The sequence below is a fragment of the Heptranchias perlo genome, chromosome 37 (genome assembly GCF_035084215.1).
Source record: "Heptranchias perlo isolate sHepPer1 chromosome 37, sHepPer1.hap1, whole genome shotgun sequence".
NCBI classification, from domain to species: domain Eukaryota; kingdom Metazoa; phylum Chordata; class Chondrichthyes; order Hexanchiformes; family Hexanchidae; genus Heptranchias; species Heptranchias perlo.
Genome location: NC_090361.1, coordinates 9101213 through 9113838, shown reverse-complemented (window position 1 = coordinate 9113838; position 12626 = coordinate 9101213). Strand labels below are relative to the sequence as shown.

At 43.8% G+C, this 12626-nt stretch overlaps 1 protein-coding gene across 1 annotated transcript in view; it reads right to left on the bottom strand.

The window, feature by feature from the left end:
* xab2 (XPA binding protein 2) overlaps positions 1 to 4556 on the bottom strand; it is a 38145-nt gene extending 33589 nt beyond the window's left edge. Inside the window, exons 1-4 of the mRNA XM_067973083.1 lie at positions 4438 to 4556; positions 3111 to 3259; positions 1625 to 1748; positions 1047 to 1244 (exon numbers count right to left, since the gene is read on the bottom strand). Coding sequence (XP_067829184.1) covers positions 1047 to 1244; positions 1625 to 1748; positions 3111 to 3259; positions 4438 to 4473 — 507 coding nt within the window. The 5' untranslated portion in view covers positions 4474 to 4556. The remainder of the gene's footprint in view (positions 1 to 1046; positions 1245 to 1624; positions 1749 to 3110; positions 3260 to 4437) is intronic.
* Positions 4557 to 12626: the final 8070 nt, after the last annotated feature.

Genomic DNA, 12626 nt, shown 5'->3' with positions numbered 1-12626 from the left:
AATAGTTTTCATTCAGAAATGAATGGAGAGGAAGAAACATGTCATTTCCTTACCAAGAGGTAAACAGACTGCCAACCTGCACCTGAACTATTGAAAATAGCACTCTATCACCTGGTACTAGAGAGTGAGTGACTGCAGTGGGTTCATCCACTTATTTACAAGTCACCCTTTCCTTCATGTATTCCCTCATGGTGAGTTCAAGATCTTATAATGCAGGACAATTAAAAACTGCAAATCTATGATCTGTCCATCTAAAGTACAGCACACATGCCAACATATGCTAGGGAAGCAACTTTGCCAGCATTTAAAACACAGGTTACCGAACAGCAAACCAACTCCTTTCTATGTATTTTCCCCAGATTATATGAAGTAGTTTTGGATTGCCATGGCTCTCCGTTATTGTGAGCATGTATAGATCTGGACCTTGCTGTGTTTCAGTGAATACAACACCTTGAACATCCACTCCCTCCCCCACTGGCGCACCGTGGCTGCAGTGTGTATTATCCACAGGATGCACTGCAGCAACTCGCCAAGGCTTCTTCGACAGCACCTCCCAAACCCACGACCTCCACCACCTTGGAGGACAAGGGCAGCAGGCACATGGGAGCACCACCACCTCCAAGTCACACACCATCCCGACTTGGACGTATATCGGCAGTTCCTTCATCGCCGCTGGATCAAAATCCTACAACTCCCTACCTAACAGCACTGTGGGAGCACCTTCACCACACAGACTGCAGTGGTTCAAGGAGAAAGCAGCTCACCACCTTCTCAGGGCAACTAGGCGATGAACAATAAACGTGGCCTTGCCAGTGTCGCCTATATCCCGAGAACAATTAAAAAAAAAACTTCCGGTCTCTATACAGCCACTGGAGCCAGTCATCAAAAGAGCCCTCCTCTCCTCACTTCACAACACATTGTGTAAATGAACCAAAGGACTCCACCGCGGACTGTTTTGAACAATGGTTTTAAGGATCATCTAGTAATGGAATGAATGTTCCAATAGTAAGCCTGAGGAAGCCCAAATAGAAATGCCTTATTTATACCTTCAAGTATCGCCTGTAGACTCGGATTGCAGTCTCTGGCAGCGGAAACAGGCGCACGAATTTCAGGTACATGGGCCAAATGCGATAATGCTGGGTGACAGGGAGAGCCCGCAGGGCCCGGTCGAATGTGCGGCGGGTTCTCGTTATCTTACACTGGTCCACCTGGAACTGGCAGTAGTCCAGCCAAATGCGTGGCATCTGAAAATTAAAAAAATGTAAAGCGATTGTGGTTTTTTTATACCCACCCCTCCTCTCCTGAAATTGCTAACTCATGTTAGGGACACAGTCCCCATCTCTCCTGAAATTGCTAACTCATGTTAGGGACACAGTCCCCATCCCTCCTGAAATTGCTAACTCATGCTAGGCCACAGTCCCCTGAAGGGCCACTCTCTCACCAACACCCGGGTAGCCATCATTTTAATCTTTTATTAACAGCCCACTTTAACTAATAAATGAAACTGCTTTGCAGGTGAGGTACTGGCAGCTCCTTAAACAATATCTCAAACTGATAGGGGTCCTTTCCATCGAAAGCGCATGAAGGGGCAGAGTAGTGCTGGTTGGGGCAAGCCAATACATACCTTGTGCATGAAAACCAGGGCTCGTTCATGACAGTTGTTAACCTCCTCAAACCCAGGGTCCGTGATGCACTTCCCCTTCACCTGTTTCCGTCGCTGCTTCAGATAATTGTACCACAGCTTGTAACTGGGAAAGAATTATAAGAAGGATTAACATACTAGAATCTATCACTGTGTACAAAGTCGAACTGTTTAATAAAATCCCTGGGACGGGCCAAGAGAAAAAAGGAAAACTCTAGGCTCTAAACAACTTCCTCCTTCCTCTCCTGCAAGTGCTGACTCTCGCTAGGTTCCATGGACTCTGGTAGCTCTCTTATAGGTTTTGTTTAATATCTTTGTAAATGGTCTGGAGCCAGGAGTGACGAGCGCAATGGCTGAATTTGGAGATGATGCAAAGCTAATGAAGGTGGCAGGTGCCCAACCTGAACAGGATAAGCTACAGGAGGATTTAAATGTACTTGCAAATTGGACAGACAGGTAGCTGATGAAATGCAATGAAAAGGAATGCAAATTGCTTCACGTGGGACAAAAAAAATCCAGGGAAGGGCTACTGCTTAAAGGGAAAGAAAATAATGTGCATGGGCAACGAGAGAGATCTGGGGCCCTGCTTGACAATAAACCTCATAGGCTTTCATCCCATCAGTCTAGGCTAATTTTTTTTAAAATCCAGGTCTCAGAAGTAAAAGTGCCTGACTCAGTAAGTTCTATCAGCAAATGTACTGTGCTCCCAATGCAGGAGACTTCCTGCAAACAGCCCCCACAAACATCTGTTGGGATACAGGCTATGTGTGTACAGGACTGAAAAATTATCACTCCCCAAAACACTAACCAATCTTTTTCCTAATATGGACTGACTTGTTGTGTACTTCTGCATTTTCTGTTTGTATTTCAGGTTGCCATAATTTGTGGGGTTTTTTGTTCCTTTTTATTCCTTCCATAATAGGGCAGACGTAGAGAAGATGTTTCCACTTGTGGGGGAGTCCAAAACTAGGGGCCATAAATATAAGATAGTCACCAATAAATCCAGTAAGGAATTCAGGAGAAACTTCTTTACCGAGAGAGTAGTTAGAATGGGGAACTTGTTACCACAAGTAGTTGAGGTGAATAGCATAGATGCATTTAAGGGGAAGCTAGATAAACACACGAGGGAGAAAGGAACAGAAGGATATGCTGATCAGGTAAGATGAAGTAGGGTGGAGGGAGGCTTATGTGGGGCATAAACACTGGCATAGACCAGATGGACCGAATGGCCTGTATCTGTGCTGTAAATTTTATGGAAGTGCTTTTATTCTAAAACTGGTATATCTCCCACGGAGTTGATTGCAGATAATCTTGAGTCTGGAGCATGGTTGTGATGCTTCACTGATGAGCCGGTCTGCACATCTCTGAGCATCTGCTCCACGTAGGCAAAGCCAGGTGATTCCAACTACATTTAAACTAATCGGAAAGCTGCACTGCTCACCATCAAAGGGAGCATTTTTCACAATACCTGCCAGGAAGTTCTTTGAGTGCTCTCTCGTAGATCATGTTCACCACATGTTTGGGTGCAGACTGTTTATACTCTATGTACCGGATCCAGCATTTAACAGAGTACGGATTGCGAATGATCTCCTCTTCATAAGGCAGATCATCTTCCTCCTGTCAAACAGAGATTCATAATGAGTGAAATGACCGAGAATAAAGGGACAACAAAAAAAAACCACCAGAAGGACACAGCAAGTTGTTGGGCAAAGAGTTTTGAGTACTGGCAACAGGTCAAACATCTGCTGTCAGTACATCGCCGAAATCACAGCATGAAAGATCTACAGCTTCAAGAAACAAATTCAAACTAACCTGTGAGTTATCAATTTACCCATGAAAAGCTCCTTCGAATGACTTCCTTTGCAAACCTTTCAAAGACGTCTCAGAAGGAAGTAGATGCCTTGGTCCTTAACAATTATAGTCTTGCTCGGAATTATCTTACTCAGAGAGCAGCGTTTTGTCTGCATTATCTGTAGCAGCTAGGTTCAAACCATAACTAACCTGTATATCAAAATGACCAATCCTTACACCCAAAAAATCCTTTGAGAACACAATCTTGGCATGAAGACACATGTTCAACAGACGTCCTCACCATTGGCAGCCGTGCTTTCAGCTGCCTCGGCACGAAGTTTTGGAATTCCCTCCCTAAACCTCTCTGCCTCTCTATCCTTCTTTAAGTCGTTCCTTAAAACCTACGACCAGGCTTTTGGTCATCTGTCCTAATATCTTAGATGGCTCGGGGGGGGGTCACATTTTGTTCGATAACGCTCCCGTGAAACGCCCTGGGAGAAGATTTTACTACGTTAAACGCTGCTGGGTAGAGGAAATCGCCCCGCTCTCATCGCTGTGTAGCGGCAGACGCCCTACTCTCGCTTTGCTGAGTGGGAAAACTGCCACGTGCCCACCCTGCTGTGACAGTATGACTGCGACCCGGGCCCAGCAGGTACTGGCAGCTGTAAGATCGCGAGGTTCTCAGATTCTCACTGAAGCCGATGTATAAATAAACAGGACTTGTCCTGACTCTGTAATGAATGTGTTATTGGCGTATTGGGGCAGCATTTGTATCTTGATTCATTAAATTAAACCAAAACAGTTGAGTTTATTTTTGAAGAATAAGAAATCCATTCCTGAGAGTTAAGTCCAAGCAGTGCAATGCACCTGTAGTGTGAGGCCGGGTTGGTGATAAATTGAGTCCGAGGCTTCAGTTAAGGCCTACCAACAAACACGGGTTCATCCTATTGGAAAAGTCCTTACGGTGAGTTCAGAGTTATTAATCGACACTTTGGTTTACTTACAAAAATAACATCGGGTTTCTGTGACAGGCTGGGCATTTTACACACCGACCTCACCGCCTTTGGCCGCTTCCCCCCGGCTCCAGCCCAGTCACCCCGGGAACAAAACGCAGCAAGCCCAGCTCCCGCCCCCTCACCACACTGATTGGTGGCCGCGCGGATGACGTCGAACACGGCGTCACCGGTAATCCCGCCTTCCAGATCTCTGATTGGAGGACGAGGAATGATTGACATTTGAATGAATCAATTGAATTCGCTGTCCGGCCATTCTGTGATGTTATTGGATAACGCCGTTGTGATTGGCACGCACCGTTGGACTGTGATTGGATAATTCAACCTACTTTTGATTGGACAGTGCTTTACACACGTGGCCCGTCCCTCTTTATTTCCATTGGATAATAAGGGTGTGATTGACACCAAAAGTTGAAAAATTATTGGAGGATTCTACCAAAAATGTGCTAGTGTTCCCGCCCCTCTTTGTTTGATTGGATGATATTAATTTAGACTTATTATATTGATTAATTTATGATTATTTATTCTAATCATTGAATCATACAGCACAGGAGGAGGCCATTCAGCCCATCGTGCCTGTGCCAGCTCTTTGAAAGTGCCATCCAATTAGTCCCACTGCCCTGCTCTTTCCCCACAGGCCTCCAAATTTTTTCCCTTCAAGTATTTATCCAATTCCCTTTTGAAAGTTAATAATATTGAAATGTAATTGGTTTACATATAATGATTGACAGGCATCATTGACTGTTCAATCTCTAATTCTTCCAGTTGTGACGAAAGGTCATCGACCTCAAACTTTAACTCTGTTTCTCTCTCCACAGATGCTGCCCCTGGCCTGCTGAGTATTTCCAGCATTTTCTGTTTTTTATTTCAGATTCCCAGCATTCGCAGTATTTTGCTTTTGTATCATTGATAGTTATATGGATGATGCTAGTCAGTGTATTCCTGTGATTGTAAAACTGAATGTTTTTATACCGTATCGCCTAGAGTTGGCATATAATATAATAATGTTTTAAATTAGCCAATAGATTCCAGCTCTGTTCTATATTTTCTCTATCATTACTACAAAAGTATTTTTGCAGCAGGGTGGATCAATATTGCTTCATCGAAAGCCAAATGGTTCAGGTGGTAGCTGTCATGTACCAATGCTCTTTTCGTCACTGCTGTCTGGAGCATGACCGAGATAGGGAACTCACTGAATAGAACGAGAAGGAGCTTCCATTTATGTGGCACCTTTTAAGTCCTCAGTATGTCCCAAAATTCTTCGCAGCTGGAGGTTCACATACACAAATCTTTGAAGTTGGCAGGGCAAGTTGATAAGGTTGTTAAAAATGGACAGGGAATCCTGGGCTTTATAAATAGAGGCATAGGGGGTGATTTTAAACCCCAAGAACGGGTGGGAGTTGAAAATAGTTGTTTTTTGGGTCTCGACTGCAACCGGGCTTTATTTCCGGGCTTAACGTCGGCGCAGAAAAGTACAGGCTTTGCATTGGGAATGCAAAGTCCGAAAATTTTGCAGTTATGATCCAAAAAACAACTATATTTTCAACTCCCACCTGCCCCCAACCCACCTGTTCTTGGGGTTTAAAATCACCCCCATAGAATACAAAAGCAAGGAAGTTATGCTAAATCTTTCATTAATCACTGGTTAGGCCTCAGTTGGGGTATTGTGTCCAATTCTGGACACCACATTTCAGGAAGGATGTCAAGGCCTTGGAGAGGGTGCAGAGAAGATTTACTAGAATGGTACCAGGAATGAGGGACTTCAGTTGCTTGGAGAGACTGGAGAAGCTGGGATTGATCTCCTTAGAGCAGAGAAGGTTAAGGGGAGATTTAATAGAGGTGTTCAAAATTATGAAGGGTTTTGATACAGTAGGGAGAAACTGTTTCCAGTGGTGGGAGAGTTGGCAACCATAGGACGTAGACATACAGCGATTGGCAGAAGAACCAGAGGCGAAATGAGAAAACATTTTTTTACACAGTGAGTTGTTATGATCTGGAATGCACTGCCTGAAAGGACGGTGAAAGCAGATTCATAGTAACTTTCAGAAGGGAATTGGATAAATACTTGAAAAGGAAACATTTGCAGGGCTATGGGGAAAATAGCAGGGGAATGGGACTAAATGGATAGCTCTTTCAAAGAGCCGACACAGGTACGATGGGCTGAATGGCCTCCTTCTGTGCTGTATGACTCTATGATATTAATGAGTTATTTTGAAGTACAACAGCTATTGTTATATAAGAATAAAACATGTTACTCAAACCTGGTGTTTCAAAGTTCTTTCTCTCTATTTTTATTCCTTTTTCTCTGTCCTTCCATTCTGTCTTTCTCACTATTTGTTGTTCCTCTCCAGCTATATCTCCCCTCTCTGTTCCTTCTCCCTTTCTCCTTTCCTTTTCTCTGTGTCTCTTTATTTTCTTTCCCTCTTTGTCACTCTCTGTGTAATCTTACAATACACACTATGGCTGAACCAGTGGATGAAGGTTTCTTGAATTCAGGTGGGACTTGGCGAGCTTGCTCAAAATGACTGTCACTAATGACATGTAGACTATAATTTGCCAACCGAACAACTTAGGGTGCAATGGACAAAATCAGGCACAGCAATGTGAATGCTTGGATTCATAACGTGTTGGAACGTTATGTGACTCATATACAGCGGACAAAGTAACGTCTAATACTGTTGAACCTTTTATAATAATGAAAAACCATGAGTGTTATAAATCTGATATGTTAACAAGAAATACTGTAAGTACACAGCAGATTCCTAAGCATCTCTAAGGGAAGTCAGGTTATTAAGGTTCTGAGTGTGTAATCCTTCATCAGAATGAGTATGGCCAGCACAAACAGCATGCCAGGTACAGTGCTAAGCCCTTACAGAGAGAGGGAACTGGACTGGGCTCAGGGATAGTGTTAGAGGTGCTCAGGCAATTGCTACAGTTTTCATACATTCTGGGCACTTCCAGGTCAAGGCAGCATCCAACCAGAAGAGGTGATGGACCAGCTATGGTGAGGCAGGTGTCGCAATTTGAAGAAGATGGCCGTGGCCATTTATGGGCATGAATCTGTGGAGGGTGTTGATGAGGGCATGGTGCCAAAGCCCAGTGTGTATCCTCCATTTATTATAATCCTTCCCACACGAACTCACTTTCTTAATCATCATAGCAGGGGCAAAATGCCTTCAGCTGCCTAGGCCCTAAGCTCTGGAATTTTTGTTTTATTCGTTCATGGGATGTGGGCATCGCTGGTGAGGCCGGCATTTATTGTCCATCCCTAATTGCCCCTTGAGAAGGTGGTGGTGAGCCGCCTTCTTGAACCGCTGAAGTCCGTGCGGTGAAGGTTCTCCCACAGTGCTGTTAGGAAGGGAGTTCCAGGATTTTGAGCCAGCGACGATGAAGGAACGGCGATATATTTCCAAGTCGGGATGGTGTGTGACTTGGAGGGGAATGTGCAGGTGGTGTTGTTCCCATGTGCCTGCTGCTCTTGTCCTTCTAAGTGATAGAGGTCGCGGGTTTGGGAGGTGCTGTCGAAGAAGCCTTGGCGAGTTGCTGCAATATATCCTGTGGATGGTACACACTGCAACTACAGTGTGCCGGTGGTGAAGGGAGTGAATGTTTAAGGTGATGGATGGGGTGCCAATCAAGCGGGCTGCTTTGTCCTGGATGGTGTCGAGCTTCTTGAGTGTTGTTGGAGCTGCACTCATCCAGGCAAGTGGAGAGTATTCCATCACACTCCTGACTTGTGCCTTGTAGATGGTGGAAAGGCTTTGGGGAGTCAGGAGGTGAGTCACTCGCTGCAGAATACTCAGCCTCTGTCCTGCTCCCTAAACCTCTCCGCCTCTCTCTCCTCCTTGAAACCAACTCTTTTCACCTGTCCTAATATCTCCTTATGTGGCTCGGTGTCAAATTTTGTTTGATAATAGCTCCTGTATAGCGCCTTGGGATGTTTTACTATGTTATATGAATGCAAGTTATTATAGTAGTTGTTACCTACCCAGTTTTAATCTACAACAAACAGGTTTTCTGCTCCTCCAGATCAACACCCAAGCAGCGAAGATGAAAATCTATCCCTATAAATTCCAATATTTGCTTTGTTAATGATGAAAATTAGGCAAAGTAACAGAACCATATTATGTAAAAGTAAGCGGGAACACAGACCACCATTTTAAAAACCAGATTTGGTGTCCAATTTCCATTTTAGAAATAGCTGACTGTCAATTCAGGAACTGCGGTGTCAGTCCGGAGCCAGCCAGGACAACCCTGGCTGTGACAGCTGGCTTTCATGGTATAAACTGGTATCAATAAAAGTGACCATGAAGCTGGTGCATTGTCGTGAAAACCCAACTGGTCCATTAATGTCCTTTAGGGAAGACCATCCCTACCTGGCCTCACCTCTACCTGACTGCAGTCCCACACCAACACGGTTGACTCTTAACTGCTCTTTGAACATGGCCTGGCAAGCCACTCACTTGTACCAAATCACAACACTGCAGCGGTTCAAGAAGAAGGCCCACCACCACCTTCTCAAGGGGCAACTAGAGATGGGCAATAAATACCAGCCTTGACAGCAACGCCCATATCCTAAGAATGAGAAAAAAAACCCAGCAGGATTGAAATCACACGATTGAAATCACACTGTGTAATATTAGCAATGAGCATGTTAAGATGATCGTACGACATTCCTTTGTCTGCCATTTTAGCCCACGATTAATGATTTTGTCAAAGTGGTAAAGGATTGTCACATGAATGTGCTAACGTGTTTGTTACTGATATTACGCAGCCTGATTTCAACTTCATAGACTTTATAATGGAGATTAAGTACAAACTAGCGGCGTTATCTTGAACGGAAGTGTATTCTATGTCGTAATTCACTATATCCTGGGGCTGGAGAGCGGGGTGCAAGTGAGACCTTGGACAGAAAATGGGCAAATAAAAATCAATGACCAAGTAAAACTTGTAGCATTTAGATGTCTTTATTAATATTTTGTACCATTTTAAATAAAAACACAGTCAGAACAATGCATTTTGTCTCAACGACTCTTATCAAGTGTGACTGGTATTATCACATGATGGCTCTATGCATATTTGAAGCAATTCTCAGAGAGATAGAACCATGTCAGGATGGTAGGGTTTAACAAGAGGAAAGATCAGTCTACAATAGCCAACTGTCCATCTCGGTTATCAATGTATCTGGGTCACAAAACCACAACAGAGAGCAAAAGGATTGCCTCAAACAAGGAGCGTTCACAAAAATTAATATTTAAAGTAAATGATTCAGTATGATGGTCCATTGGATTTTGCTCCAGCAGTTTCACACACACTCGATTAGTCAAGTCGACAACATTTTCATCAGGTGCAACCAGAATCCATCCCTGGTCCAGGAGAATTCCATTCATTCAGTCTCGATCTCTGCAACAATACAGGGTTGAATGATTGGTTGTAAAGTCAAGGCATATTAACCGGGACAAAGTGTATGTGTGTCCCACACAGCGTTTAGGTAAAACACGTGACCTTTCAAAAAAAAATTACAAAGCATAATCAATAAATGTAGTATTCTTTATTCTGTCTTCCTGTTATTGGTGCGTTCATCGATATCTTTAAAAAAGATTTGCATTAACATTTGCTTAGCAGTGGAAGTGAGGGCTAGGAGGACGAGCTAATGAGCATGAGACCATATGCCACCGAAGATAATTAGGTGTTAGCCGTGGCTCAGTTGGTAGCACTGTTTGCCTTTCAGTCAGAAGATTGTGGGTTCAAGTCCCTCTCTCCATGAGCCTTGAGCACAAAATCCTAGGCTGATACTCCAGTGCAGTAATGGGGCTGTCTTTTGGGTGAGATGTTAAACCAAGGGTTAAACCCTTGAGGGGCTGTATGGCCTACTCCTGCTCTATTTCGTATGGTCTGTGGAAGGAATGAGATCAATGTTTTTTTCTCATTCTGTGCTCCCCTATGATCTTATGAATACTTTTGTTTACTTCCATCAAGCATTTGGGTGACCTCATTGGTTGAGCTGATTGGAGGAGTTGCTGAGTCTGAGCAGAATTAACATCAGTAGAGATACCAGCTGGAATTTTCCACCATTTATAGTAACCTAGGAGTTTCTCAGCTTCAATTCGTCCATCTACATTCAGCTCCCTGGTGCTGATGGGGAAGCAAGAAAGTGTGGAATGGGAGAAGGCCATTCAGCTCAACAGTCATTCCTCCCACAGAGAAGGTTCATTCTATCTGGGGCTCTCTGCAGCCCATTTTATCACCTGCGTACAATGGCAATCAAGCAAAATTCATTCCTTTAATACCCTAACTCTCCCACGATATCACTTTTGAATGCCCCCAGTGTATTTTGCCTCTCCTAACCTGCTTGATAGTTTATTCCAAATAATTATCATTCTTTGAGTTAAGGAAATTCTTCCTAATCAAGGTTTTAAAGCTACAGGGATACTGCATGGAGTCTCACTCATAGGGAGCATATCAGAAATTTGGTCTTGTGCCTGAATCCCCAAAACACGCTCCTAGTGACCAGGTTTTGCATCAGGAGCAAAATTCATAAAATTACCACTTTACTTCTCAATAATTTAAATTGATTCCATTCATACTTTCACAGCTGATTCTGAGAGAATTTTCTAAGTTTGTCCTAACCACCACATTTCAGGAAGGATGTAATTGCACTGGAGAGGGTGCAGAAGAGATTTATGAGGATGTTGCCAGGACAGGAGAATTTTAGCTATGATGAGGTTGGATAGACTGAGACTTTTTTCCATGGAGAGTAGGAGGTTTAGGGGTGATCTTATAGAAGTCTATAAAATAATGAGGGGCATAGATAAGGTAGATAGTCAAAATCTTTTCCCAAAGGTAGGGGAGTCTATAACGAGGGGGCATAGATTTAAGGTGAGAGGGGAGAGATACAAAAGGGTCCAGAGGGGCAATTTTTTCACTCAAAGGGTGGACAGTTACATGGGTAAGATGGGTATAGAGGGATATGGGCCAAGTGCAGGCAATTGGGACTAGCTTAGTGGTATAAACTGGGCGACATGGACATGTTGGGCCGAAGGGCCTGTTTCCATGTTGTAAACTTCTATGATTCTGTTCTATGATGACAGAATGGATAGGCTGGGGTTGTTTTCCTTGGAACAGAGGAGGCTGAGGGGTGATTTGATTGAGGTGTACAAAATTATGAGGGGCCTAGATAGAGTGGATAGGAAGGACCTATTTCCCTTAGCGGAGGGGTCAATGACCAGGGGGCATAGATTTAAAGTGATTGGTAGAAGGATTAGAGCGGAAATGAGGAAAAATATTTTCACCCAGAGGGTGGTGGGGGTCTGGAACTCGCTGCCTGAGAGGGTGGTCGAGGCAGAAACCCTCAACTCATTTAAAAAATACCCGGACGTGCACCTGAAGAGCTGTGACCTGCAGGGCTACAGACCAAATGCGGGAAAGTGGGATTAGGCTGGGTGGCTCGTTTCTCAGCCAGCACGGACATGATGGGCCGAATGGCCTCCTTCTGTGCCATAAATTTTCTATGATTCTATTTATACCACTTAGCATTTTCTATACCTCAATGAGGTTCCCCCACCTTTAAACACTTTCTGTCTAGATTATGCTTCTCCAATAATACCTCATAGCTCATCCCCTTCAGAGTTAGGGCCAGGCATGTAAGTGTATCATTTTATTTTATCAGTCGTCTAGGCCCTATGCTCTGGAATTCCTTCCCTAAACCCTCCTCCTTTAAGATCCTCCTTAAACCTACTTCTTTGACCAAGCTTTTGGTCACTCCAGCTAACATCTCCTTATGTGGTTCAGTCCATTTTTGTTTTGATTATGCCTCTGTGAAAGGCCTTAGGATTTCCTTTTACATTAAAGGCGCTATATAACTATAAGTTGTTGTAAAGAAAATTAGGTGGTAAATGTACAAAAAATACTGGGACAAAAGACGTACACAGTAATCACTATGATGCTGTTGAAGGTAGAAACACATTCGTATCTAATACAAGACTTGACGAGTGTATAACAGATGCAGCCACCATCATTACATACTTCTGCAGTATCACCAAGGGGCTCAGGGACTTGTAAGGTCACATGTATCACCCATCTCTAGCAATTGATTTCCAATATCGGGTTGCCAACTCTGGTTGGACGTATTCCTGGAGATTTTAATCACATGACCTCCCGCCTCCAACTGAACCTAGACT